The 12,628-nt window shown below is 45.0% G+C and overlaps 2 protein-coding genes across 2 annotated transcripts; both read left to right on the forward strand.

Moving 5' to 3' along the window:
- The first annotated feature begins 486 nt into the window (after positions 1-486).
- Positions 487-4,577, forward strand: LOC141549871 (serine protease 27-like). The gene is made up of 6 exons (XM_074279872.1): positions 487-637; positions 842-868; positions 1,061-1,223; positions 2,026-2,309; positions 3,764-3,930; positions 4,087-4,577. Exons 1-6 carry the CDS (start codon positions 577-579, stop codon positions 4,336-4,338), a joined length of 954 nt encoding a protein of 317 aa, XP_074135973.1. The 5' UTR covers positions 487-576; the 3' UTR covers positions 4,339-4,577.
- Positions 4,578-6,803: 2,226 nt separating this feature from the next.
- Positions 6,804-12,174, forward strand: LOC141549872 (testisin-like). The gene is made up of 5 exons (XM_074279873.1): positions 6,804-7,468; positions 7,762-7,924; positions 8,954-9,234; positions 11,122-11,285; positions 11,451-12,174. The coding sequence occupies exons 1-5, from the start codon at positions 7,408-7,410 to the stop codon at positions 11,673-11,675; spliced, it is 894 nt and encodes a 297-aa protein (XP_074135974.1). The 5' UTR covers positions 6,804-7,407; the 3' UTR covers positions 11,676-12,174.
- The last annotated feature ends 454 nt before the right edge of the window (positions 12,175-12,628 follow it).

Genomic DNA, 12,628 nt, shown 5'->3' on the forward strand with positions numbered 1-12,628 from the left:
TTCCAGTCCCTCTTCACTCCAAACCATCCTGCGCTTAAGTTGCCAAAGTGGAGCTTCCAAAACAATAAAACTATATAAATCTGTATAGAAGAACTGCACATGCTTAACATAGGTTGGATTACTTGCTGTGTAGGGGAAGGGGAGGGAAGGAAAGGGGAAAAATGTGGAACACAAGGCTTTGCAAGGGTGAAGATTGAAAACTATTATATAAAATTGAAAACAAAAACAAAATAGACATTTTATGTTGTCACCTGCCTCAGATTAAGAAGCCTTAACATGTGCTTATGTATGTCCTTTCTGGGGACTTCTGCCACTTGTGCTCCCAGACCCTGTGGCCTCTGGTTCATGAAAACCCAGCCACCACACCGGACAGGCAAAGGCCATGGGGCGGGGGAGGGGAGGGCACTGCTTTCCCACAATCTCCCTCCCCAGCACCAGGGGGGCGCCAGTCTCCTCCACGCTGCTCCCTGGGCCCCATCCTGGGGAAAAGAGAAGAGCAGTGGGGAAAAGGAGCCCAGGCCCAGGCTTCCACAACAGCTTCTCAGCTTGGGCGGAGAGCCCCAAAGCTCCAGGAGCATGGGCTGGGTCAGCCTCCTGCTGCTGCTGCCGCCCCTCCTTCTGAGGACCCAGACTCATCGTGAGGCACAGCCAGAGTTCTGGAGCACGGATGGAGGGGGGGGGGTTAGAGCATGGAGGAAGACAGGGGTATGAATGTCACATAGGTGGGAGAGGGGTGGGGAAGGGGAGAAACAGAGGGGAAGGGGAGAAGCAATCCATAGAAGTGCTAAAATGCAGAGTCCCCCTACCCAAGAGCTCAATCCTCCCTATACTTTCCTTGCAGGTGCTGAATGGTTTGAACTGAATAAAGGTAAGAAATCCAGACTAGGGACTAAAAGTCCAAGTTCTCAAGGGCAAAAGAAAAGGTGATCCTAAGGGAGGAATGGAAGCATAAAAGACCAGGGCAGCTTGGTACTCAAAATGGGGGGGGAGGGGGAGTCAGGAACCTGAAAAGATGAAGAGATGGGGTTCCTTTGCACAATCTCTTTTCCTTTTATCCAAGTCTGTGGGCAAACTGTGAAAGAAGGACGAATCCTTGGCGGCCAGAAGACTACCTTCAAACAGTGGCCGTGGCAGGCAAGCCTGCAGTATAAGTCTCATCACTGGTGCGGGGCTACCCTCATCCATTCTAGTTGGGTGATGACAGCTGCTCATTGCTTCCAAAAGTGAGTGCCTCTTCTGAGCAAGGTCTGCAGAGTGTGAAAGGGTCCAAAGTGGAGATACCAGGGAATCCTGGACCCCTATTTCTTAAGGGTACAGTGGAGTAAGGAGGGAGGGTCAGCATAAGAGCCCCATCCGGAGCCATTTACCTCCTCCTCTCTGGACTTAACTTCTACCCCTGGCCTAGCCCCCATGTTCCCCAGTTTTTTTTCTCAGTCCTTAGAAAGAATCTAAGGGATTTTTTGGACATCTGCAAACACTTTCCAACTGAGTAATAAAAGGACTCTGTCACAGAAACAAGGCTATCTTCACAAATGGGGAAGGAGCTGCCTCAGGAATCTGAGCCCCTCTAATTTCCTTTCTGTACCCCTCTCACCTTCATGGACCCAGTCCATTTACAGGACTAGCTGTTCCCAACCTCTAGGAAGATTAAGTCATTCCCCCTAAGACACACACTTTTGTATTACCACTTAGAACTACTGAGTAGTAAAAAAAAAAAAAAAACAAACAAAAAAACTTTTAGATACAAAGGAATGAACCCTTAATGGTGGAAATTTTAGGCATCATGGCATACAAATAAGGGAACATTTTGGTATAAGAGCCTTCCAAGTACCTCAAATGGCAATGGGTCATTTCCTAAACATAAGATCCCACATTAAGAAAATCCCCAGGAGGTATAGTCTTTGGTTGTCCCCAACCTTGCTGACAAGAAGTAACTCTAAGACACCAGAAATATTCATCCCCACTACCCCAAAACTCAGCTGCCTCTGAGACAAGTACAATATCTGTTCCTCTTCTTCTCTCCAGCCAGGCACACGATCCCAGTGTTTGGAGGGTTCAACTGGGCTCACGCACAATTAGGCCACACAAATTAAGTGTTGGCCAGCTTTATTTCCGACGAGTGTCGAAAATCATTGTGCACCCCTTGTACTTTGGGTGGCCCCCCAAGGACATTGCCCTGGCCAAGATGGAGATACCAATCCGCTTCCAGAAGAACATCCTTCCTATCTGTCTCCCAACTTCCATGGAAAATTTTGAAAATGGATCCCTGTGCTGGGTGACAGGTTGGGGAAGAATAAAAGAATATGAATGTAAGAATGGGTGAGGGGATGATGGATATTTGATAAAACAATTCCCCAGCCCCAGCCATGGGGGGAAGGGAGAGGGAAGGTTAGGAGAGACCTGCATCTGCCTCCCCAAGCAGATCAACCACTCTTAACCAAAACTGGAGACCTCAATTGTATTTGCTTATTTGTTTCCTTCCACTCTTTGCTCATGTGCTCAATTTATCCTTTCTTTTTATCACTAATAATGATGTCACCTTATGTTTCTATAGCATTTTTACAAAGTTTACAAAATGCCCATATAGCCTTCAGCTCATTTGAACCTGCAATAAGTAAGAGAGACAGGCATGACCATCCCTAATTTACAGATAAGCAAACTAAGGCTCAAGACCCAATGCTTATAAACACAAGAATCATGAATGAGGCTTCTAATTCTTTGCTTAGTCCAGTACTCTTATTACTGCTACATGATGTGGCCTACCTATCACTACAGTCCAGCAGGAACTGGAGGAGATTGCAATAATCAAAACACATAATTATGTTTTGCTGTGACTCAGCATTAGGAAGGTATGAGACAGTGGAAAAAGGAAGACAAAGAAGTTCTGCCTTGCTGCTGTAACCAAACAGTTTTGAGAGAAGATAGCATACCTCCCCAGCATTCAGGATGAAGTCTGAGTAAACTGGACTATAAAAGTCTGGAAGGAGAACAGGGACCCTGAATCACAAATAATCTACATTCTTTTGTTATTCGATTAATATTTGTTAAAGTGTCCAAAAGTTTGTAAGTAACTGAGAGACATAAAAACATAAAACAAACTTTTCCTCAAGAGTCCCACAATATCATTAGGGAGACAAGTCATAATCATGTGAACATTTAAATAACAATGCCAGAAAGTATATGGTAAGTACCCAAGGAGAGGATTTAGTCAGGAATGGCTATGGGAAGAAAATATTGTAGATTGGAGAAGTCAAGAAAATCTCTTGGAAGAAATGAGATCTGAGCTAGCCCCCTGAGGAGAGGTAGAATTTCAGGCAGGGACTGAGGTAAGGGAATGTGCTTAGCTAGGAAGAAGGAAGGAAACAAATTTGCCTGAAATACTGACTCTGTGATGAATTGCAGTAGGCTGAGATAAGGGATGGAAAGGTGATAAGAGGCCACATTGGGAAGAGCCTTAAATGGTACACTAAAAGTTTGGCCTTTATTCTATAACCTCAATGAGTAGCTTCACTTTTTAGTCCAAAATGCCATGAATTCTTAGACTTTCTGAAAAACCCATGTTGTAATGGGAACACTGGGACGCATTCTAGATCTACTTCTAAATGAAGGTTGGTTTTTCTAGTGTTTTGAGTCATTTGGTCCTCTAAAATGTTTTGTTATTCCCAATCAAGGTTTTACTATCCAGATGCTGGGTGCCCCAACCAGAGAGTCTTGCAGCCTTGATATTGCCTAACTATGACCTCTCCTGTTCCCACATCTCCAGACCTAAGGAAACCCTGGCAACTCCAAGAGATGGAATTGCCTCTCATCGATCAACAGACCTGTGACCGGTACTATCACATAGGAACAAATCTATCCTTTTTTATAACCAGGATATATGATGATATGCTGTGTGCTGGCTTTGAGCAGGGCCAGAAGAACTCCTGCCAGGTGAGATCAGACATTGCTTGTCCGTCACTTTGCATTTCTTCTGGGGTCCCTGAATTGATCCAGGAATCCCCAACTCCCAAGCCTCCTGCTGTGCCTCCCTTGACCTCTGGCTCCACTCTCAGAAATCTCTTTTAGTGACTACTTTCTCTTCCTCAGGGAGACTCCGGAGGTCCCTTGGCATGTATGATCAATGGTATTTGGCATCAAGCAGGTATTGTGAGCTGGGGAGATGGCTGCGGACAACCCTACCGGCCTAGTGTCTTCACCAATGTCAGTATGCACACTGGCTGGATCTTAAAAACAATTAACTCAAGCACTGTTAGCTTAATATCCTCTAAGTTTTTCCTCCTCTTCTCTCTACAACTGTCCCAGTCCTCCCTGAGCCCATTTCCCTTGTGGCCTGCTTAAGACCTGAGTTGGGGAGGATGGCTTCTCCCAGGACCAGGCACTTTGGTAATGACTAATTCAGATTTCTCGTTTATTCCATTGAAAGGACATTTGAAGCCCCCCTACGTCCTGGGTTGAGAATGATTTCATGCAAGGGACAAAGTACTGACTAGCAAGAAATGGGGTTGCAGCTAGTTGACACATATGCTTGCCTTTCTATCTGATGTTGGTTGACTATTTTAATAAAAGAAAATTCATGATAATACCAATTCTTACTGTGATGTCCTTTTTGTCCTATCCCTGGGTCTATCCTCACTGGTCATGACCAAGATGTCATCCTTGGCAGGAGAGGAGGAAATTTAATGTGGAATGTAAAGGTTAAAATTGGATTATCCAGTAGCTCAAGCCTCCACATAACTTTGTTCTCTCCTGGGAACTTCTGACTCAGTGTGTCTCCATTCCCCAGCCTTTCCTGGCATTCATGCTTAGCTTCCACTTGCCTTCTGGAGCAAGGAACCAACTCAAGCACAGTAAGATCATGTAGAGCTCTGAATCTAAACTCCCTATGGCATTAGGTTTGTATGCCCAAAAGCCTTGTGTGGTAACCTGACTAGAGAAGGGAACGTGGAGTCCACAAATTAGGAAAAATGTGTATCACTACATTAAAAAAAAAAAAAAAAAAAAAAAAAAAGATTCAATTGCATGATAAATGGAGGCTGCATGATTGCACTGAAAAGTTCGCTAACTCTGAAACCATCTATCATAGCCCTGAGGGACTTGGATTCAAATCTTGCCTCTGAAATTACCTGTATGAATAGGCAACTAATTTAACTTCCTGGGCCTTAGTTTTCTTACCTGTAAAATAAGGGGATTGAACTAAAAGGTCTCTGGGACATTTCCAGCTTTATTTATGTGATTCACAAATGCTAAAGAACATAAACAGATAGTTTTCAGAAAAGGCAACACATATTGCTAATAATCACTTAGAAAAAATTACTATTGTCACTAATAAATAAAAATTAAAATAACTTTGATGGACCACATCAATTAAATTGCCAAAAAATTACTAAAGGTAATGGAATTCAACAATAGTAGCGTTGTGGAGAAATAGGTACACTTGTTCATTATTCATATATTTGCTATTTTTTGTCTTTTTTTTCCTGAGACAATTGGGGTTACGTGACTTGTGACTTGCCCAGGGTCTCATAGTAAGTATCAAGTGTCCAAGGCCAGATTTGAACTAGGTCCTCCTGACTTCAGGGCTGGTGCTCTGTCCACTGCGCCACCTAGCTGCCCCTATTTGCTATTTTTTTGAAGAGAAAGCACTTTATAGTAAAAGTAACACAGATAATCATTACCTTCAACCTAATTCCATTTTGGAGATGAAACCTTGGAAGTGTTACCAAAAACAAAAAACAACAAAAATTAACTGTTAAAAGATTAGACGAATTAATTTAGCTAATATAGATTCTAAGATCTGGAAGCAACTTTAGTGTCCAAAAACAAATTGTGGTTTATCAATGAAATGGAATATTGTAATTCATATAACTTGACCAAGAGAATAATAGGATTATAGATTTAAAGGGAAGGCACCTTAGATGTATCTCATTTAATCTCACTGAGTCCCAAAGATAATAACTGGCTTGATATCACACAGATATAATCCATCCATCCGAGGCAGTTCGCCGTTTCCCAACAAGTATGTGCAAAGGGTAAAAGTTGGAGAGCAGCAAATTTTGATATGAGATGAGGCAAGGGGAGAGGACGAGAGATTTCTTACATCAGCGACATTCAAACTTGCAACGGCTATTGCCCAGGTAGGTGAAGGGTGTAACTTCCCCTTACTGCTGATTGTAAGAGAGAATAATGAGCACTGGTATAATACACAGAGCATTGGTTCTGGAGGCAAACCGTCCCAATTTAGGGAAAGTTCACCTTTGATGTGATCATGAGATGAACTCAAAGCATCATCTTTGGGCTTCCAACATTCAGGACTTGAAGTCTGAGCATCTGGGCTCAAATTTGAACCTGTATAATACGAGTGTATTAAATGTTAAATGATTTGGGCGAGTCACTTAACCAATCTGAGTCTCTGTTCCCCATCATTAGAATAAAGGCCTTGAACATGACCTCTGAGGTCCTTTTTAGTGCTAAATCTATGATCCTTTGATTACTGTTTCTTTCTACAATCCCAAATTCACTTTATTTAAAACGCTGTTTATGATTTTCCCTTTATATAACTACCTCTTTACTATATAATTTATGTCCCTTTTGATCATAAAAAACAGGAGAGCTCAAAAAAAAAAAAAAAAAAAAAAAAAGCCCAGAATGGCCATGACTTCCAGAACAGATGACCCTCAGAAGTACAAAAAGACTGATTTGCTGGGTCCTGTCTTGTGAAAGGCTAAGCGTTGGGAGAAGAGTTCGCCTCTTGTTTAATACATTATTTGATTGGTTCTTTTGTTGCTGCTAATAAGTGTATAATTTTTAATTACAACCAGCCTTTTTCTACACCCTATTCCAGCGCTTCCAGGACGATATGTCCCTTGTCTCCCGCTTCAGAGGAAGTTCCCCAGACTTAGGGGCCCATTTTCAGGGCGGGAAGACGGATGCCTCGCTGACGGCCCGGAATGAGAGAAGCTTCTGCCCCAGGGTCAGGCCGCCTCTGGATGCATTTTACCCGTCCTACAGCGTCAGAGGTCTCAGAACAGACACCAGGTCCGCTTTTCGCTGGGACTCCTAAAGACCCGGGGCTGCCCGAGCGCCAGAGCCCGGGGTCTCCCACGGGCACAACCGCACGGGTCGGAGAGAAGCGAGGGCCCGGCTGTGGGGGAGGGGTGTCGCCGGCATCCTCTCCCGAGCTTCCATGCCTGGCCCGCGTCCTGAAGAAGGCCTGTGTGGGGCCAGCAACACTACCTCCGGGTCTTGGAGCTCTCCCAGTACAAGAACTTCTCGGTCCGCTCTGCGAGAGAGACTCCAAAGGCCGCTTCTAGGGGGCGCCAGGCCTGGGGGGGGCCCACCAGCCAGCGGCGGGAGGGAGGGGAGGCCTCCGCGTGAGCGCGGCGCGGCGCGGACGCAGGCAAGGCGGCCATGGGCTGGGTCAGCCCCACGCTCCTGCTGCCCCTGCTGCTGGGGGCGCAGGAGTACCCAGGTGAGGACGGGGCCCAGGCCGCGGCGGAGCGGGGCACCCCTAGGCCCTCCTCCCCGTCTCCTGAGCCTCCCTCCTCCCCCCAGGGCTCCGGGAATTGAAATTAAAGAAAGATAAGATGGAAGTCCTGGACCCCCAAATGAGATGGGGGGGGGCCGGCGGCTCCAGCACAAGAGTTGTGGGGGGGGGCACAGGTGCGAGAGCGGGCGCTGGGGGGGGGGGGGACGAGGGAGGCGGTGGGGGAGGGGGCTGGTCGGGATGTCTGAATCCCCCATCTCCCTTACCGCTCTTCCAAGGCTGCGGGCAGCCCCGGGAGCCGGCGCGAATCACCGGAGGCCAGACAGGCAGCATAACCCGGTGGCCATGGCAGGTCAGCCTACAGTACAAGTACCTCCACTTGTGTGGGGGCAGCCTCATCCATTCAAAGTGGGTGATAACCGCTGCTCATTGCTTCGAAAAGTGAGTCCCCCTCCCCCCCAGGGGCCAGGGATGGGCAGGGGCTGGAGAGGGACAATGGAGAGAGCGCCAGGTGACAGGGAGGGCCGGGCGAGGGGCCGGGGCGGGCTCCACACGGACCGCTCGCTTTCCCTGCCCCCAACCCCTCAGCCCCCAGTCTGCACCCCATAGGTAACAGGGTCTGGAAGATTTGAAAAATAGTCAACTGAGGAATAAGGAATATACCTTTAAGAAAAACGTTTTAAATGCTGTGGTGGCAAAAGGACTGTCCTTAAAAAAGAGAAAAAGAAGTGTCTTTGGAGTCCTCGAACCTTCCCACACGTGTCCCATTCCAAATTCCCATAATCCCCCGCGCTCAGGTAGCTGCCCACTAATCCCTCAGAGAGCTACGGTCCCTGAACCTCCCTCCATCTTTCCATACTCCCCCACCCCCCAAAGGGAGCAGCGAGTGCATCTGGTAAGTAAGTATTCAGTTAAGGCTCCGTGACAGGATCCGAAGACACAAAGTCTTTCAGGCCCCCAAAACGGACCATAAGATCACAAATACAGATCCTGAGCTGGGACCTCACAGGTTACCTTAATCCGAGCCCCTCGTGTCACTAAGGAGGAAACTGAGGGCCTGAAAGTTAAATCACACGCCCAAGCTGCTCAGCTAGTGAATGCAGCATGGAACCCTTATTCTGCATGTGTGCCTGTGTACTGGGGGCAGTTTTAGGTACCATGGCAGTGTGTGGGTAAGAAATTCGGACTGAGGACCTACTAAAGAGCCCTCAAATAACTGCAGCTCTGCCAAAGCCAGGAGCAGCCCTCTTACACTAAAAGGGCCCTGCCCCCAGAATTTACCATAACTCATAGCTATGGCAATCCCCAGTGCATCAGTGATTAGAGGTACCTCCAAGACCCATGATCAGAGACGCAGATAAATTATCTCTAAATCCCTTTCTAGTTGCTAATTCTCAGAGTTTATGTACCCAAGATCCAGTGGCCCTGGGGCCATCATGATATCTATTCTCTCTCCTTTTCCCCCTTTAGGAAAAGAAAAATTAGACATTGGACAGTTTTTGCAGGCTCAACTACTCTCCTACCATCACTATTTACCTTCCATCATCACAGACGTTATTCTGTGGAAAAAGTAATCCTTCACCCCAAATACTTTGGTAGCCCACCCAAGGACATCGCCTTGGCAAAGCTGAATTCACCAGTTCATTTCAAGGAGACCATCCAGCCCATCTGCATCCCACCTTCCATGATGTTCTTTGAGAATGTGACCATGTGCTGGGCAACAGGCTGGGGAGAAATAAGAGAAGATAGACGTGAGGATGGTTGCAAAGATAATTTTACTGGGTGACAATTGCATCTAGCCCCCATCTACAATAGAGGCAACGTATCTCTTTCCCGAGACAGACCATCCACTTTGTACCCTCTATGAAGGAAATCCTGATTTTAATTTATTATTCAACCAACTTTTTGTTTTGCTTTCTTTGGCCCTTTGGTGATATGCTTAATTTATTCCATTTCCTCCCATTCCTAACATAATGATACCCCACGCTTGTACAACGTTACAGTTTTGCAGCCTCATCTCTTTAGAAGCTGCAGTAGGTAGATAAGACAAGTAAGATCATCCTAATTTTACAGATGAGCAAACTGAGTTAGGAAGACCTAAATTGAAAACCAATTTCAAATATTTATTAGCTGTGTGACTGTGGTCAAGTCACTTAACCCTGTTTGCCTCAGTTTCCTCAACTGTAGAATGATCTGGAGAAGGAAACAATAAACCACTGCAGAATCTCTGCCAAAAAAATCCCCAAAAGGGATCATGAACAACCAGACATGACTGAAAACAACTAAACACCCAGGCTTCCAAAACTAGCAAATGTCAAAAGCTGAAGATAGAATGGACTTCTTAACCCTAATCCCAGTCTTCTTCTCAATGCCCCAAACTCCATCAGTAAACGGAAGAACAGATTTTCATAGTTAAACTACTTCCAGCCCAGAGAATTTTTGAGTTACCAGCAAACTCAAGAGAAAGCTCAGTTCTTTTTCTACGGGTTGTTATTTGTCCTTCGTTCTCAGAGAGGACCATGACGTGAGGGAGGTGACATGAAGTAATGATTTCAGTGAGGGAGGCTGTGCAAGGTCACCTGCCTCAGTTTCTCCTCCAGAGCCATTTGGGTCCAGTGACCAGGACAACTGGACATGGCCCTGGATGCAGTGGGAGACCTTGGCCTTTTTAAGGTCTTCAACAAATCTCAATTTGACTGAAGCAACACCCATTTAGTAATTAAGGCTAGGTAGCAGTTGAAACTAAGGTTACAAATAAAGAATCTGGAAGGGAATTGGGAGGCTTTTGATGAATGGATAAAAAGGGGAATGGGATACATTTCCAGTGCCCTTTAAGTACAAATGGAACATGTTATTTTGTTATTCCACTAATTGTATTAAATCTCCAATAGTTTGCAAGGTTCTAGGGTAGAACTGCAGGGGTTTAAAGGGGAACCATAAAAATATGGAAGAGATAGTTTCTGACCTCGGGAAAATCACAGTCTGGCTGGGGGAGCCAAGACTCAAGCAAGTGAAAATTTTAAATAGCAATAGCAAGCAATATATGGTAATTGCCCAGGGTGTTGTCCTGAGGGAGAACTATAAGAAGAAATCTTGTGAGCAAAGGCAGGCAGGACAGACTCCTAGGGAGGAGTGGATGGATGGATCTGGCCAAAGGACAGACAGAATTTCAGTGGGGGGAAGAACATTTCAGATGGGAGAAAAACTGCATTGAACAGCATTTCAGAAGAGAACTTGAATGGGAATGTAAGAAAATGGATTTGTTAGAAGAATGATTTCATGCCTTAGAAGTAGCCTAAAAGACCAAGTGAAAGCCCTAAGAGTTTTAACCTCTATCTTCACTCTTTGATTGGAAGTGCTGTGAATACCCAGCAATTCTGAAGAAACAACACAGTTCAAAGGAGGGAAATATACATTATATATATTTTTTTTTTCTTAGCCCTACATCTAAATGAAGGTTAGTTTGTTTAGTATTTTGAATTAGTCACATTACCCTCCAATGAACATCCAAATCTCAAGGTTTTTTTCTAATTTTTTTCCCAGTTTTCCCAGAACAGGCCATCTTTATACCTACTATATTCAACTGTTCTTTGTTGTTAACTCCAGATATAACCTTTTTTTCTTTCCTGAATCCCTAGCATTGCGGATACCATGGCCCTTACAAGAGGTACAAATACCCCTCATTGATCAAAGGACCTGTGACAAATACTACCATATGGGAAAGCCTCTTTTACAAGCACCTATAATATTTGATGACATGTTTTGTGCTGGATCTCTATTCGAAAATAAGGATTCTTGTCGGGTAAAGTAGCCAGCTGGGACCCATAATGGAGATTGATATTCTTTGCTTCCTCTTCAGTTCTCTCATTTGGATTCAAGAATCCCCTATCACCCTTTACCTCTGAGCCCTAACCCATAAGGTTCTAGCCACTCTCTTACCAAACTGACTGCATGTGTATTTTTTCAGGGTGACTCCGGGGGACCTTTAGTATGTGAAGTCAATGAGACCTGGTACCAAGCAGGAATTGTGAGCTGGGGGATAGGTTGTGGTGATCCCAGATTTCCTGGTGTCTATACCAATGTCAGTTTCCACACTGACTGGATCAAAAGTATAATTATGTCCAAAAGTTCCACTCAGTTTCCAACTGATGTCCTCCCTGTCTTCCTCCTTCTCCATCTCCTACTGCACTAATCTGATCTTCCTGAGACCACTCCTCATGAATACTGTTTAAGAATACTCCATGATCCGATTTAAGAGCTGGAATGGGCATGTTCCCCAGAGCTGGGCACTTGAGCAAAGACCTTGCTTGCTCCATTGAAAAGATCTTTAAAAGGTATTTGAAGATTTTCAGCCCCGTGGCCAAGGAGAAAGAATTCTAAATACTGGGAGTTGAGATGTTATCAGGAAGATTGTCCGTTCTTGTGTAGTTCTATTTGTTTCCCGATCTGTTTAATAAGGATTGACTGTTACAATAAAGGTTGTTGGATTTTTTTCTTGCTAATAATGTTTCCAATAATTCATCTCTTTGGATTTAAGCCTCGGAAATCATAATCAAGAGTTCACCCTTTAAAGAGTACAGTTGACAAATGAAAACTTCATTTCCAGAAACCAAACTAGTTTCCTAGGCCTTGCCCCAATTTAAGAACTGAGTGCCCCATCCTGTCCCTCACTCTACCCTCTGGAATAAAAAACCCATTCAAGTCTGAAGCAGGAAGGAATGGTCCAGATAGGCCACTTCATCCATCCCCAGCTGATCAAGGCTTGCACTCCCTGCCCTTGTGACCTTGTTTCTCATCCCTTTCCCCTCATTTCCAAATAGCTGTCCCCAGGGTTGTTCCCCCCCCCCTGCTCTCCTAAGAACAACTGGTTTCCCAAGCATGCCTAGGTAAGGAAAAGATCCCACAAGATAGATCAAAAAGAGGGCCTTTTGAATGAAAATGCTGAAAAACTCCTGGAAGATGAAGGCAGGGGTATACAAGAAGATGATGGAAGTTGAAGGATATATGGGTATTTGTAGGTAAAGGAAATACATGGTTTGTGAGAAGGAAAATGTGTGGGAAGAGAAAATAGATGAGGTAGATAAAACAGAAAAAAAAATATGAAATTTGAACATTATTGTGTGGTGTCTGGAGTCAGGGTTAGGA

The sequence above is a fragment of the Sminthopsis crassicaudata genome, chromosome 1, assembly GCF_048593235.1.
Source record: "Sminthopsis crassicaudata isolate SCR6 chromosome 1, ASM4859323v1, whole genome shotgun sequence".
Lineage (NCBI taxonomy): Eukaryota > Metazoa > Chordata > Mammalia > Dasyuromorphia > Dasyuridae > Sminthopsis > Sminthopsis crassicaudata.

Coding starts and splice junctions, on each gene's coding strand:
- LOC141549871 (XM_074279872.1), top strand. CDS start 577: ATGGGCTGGGTCAGCCTCCTGCTGCTGCTGCCGCCCCTCCTTCTGAGG. Junction 638..841: donor TCTGAGGACCCAGACTCATC/GTGAGGCACAGC, acceptor CTTTCCTTGCAG/GTGCTGAATGGTTTGAACTG. Junction 2,310..3,763: donor AAGAATAAAAGAATATGAAT/GTAAGAATGGGT, acceptor CCACATCTCCAG/ACCTAAGGAAACCCTGGCAA.
- LOC141549872 (XM_074279873.1), top strand. CDS start 7,408: ATGGGCTGGGTCAGCCCCACGCTCCTGCTGCCCCTGCTGCTGGGGGCG. Junction 7,925..8,953: donor GCTGCTCATTGCTTCGAAAA/GTGAGTCCCCCT, acceptor TTCCCCCTTTAG/GAAAAGAAAAATTAGACATT. Junction 9,235..11,121: donor AGAAATAAGAGAAGATAGAC/GTGAGGATGGTT, acceptor CTGAATCCCTAG/CATTGCGGATACCATGGCCC.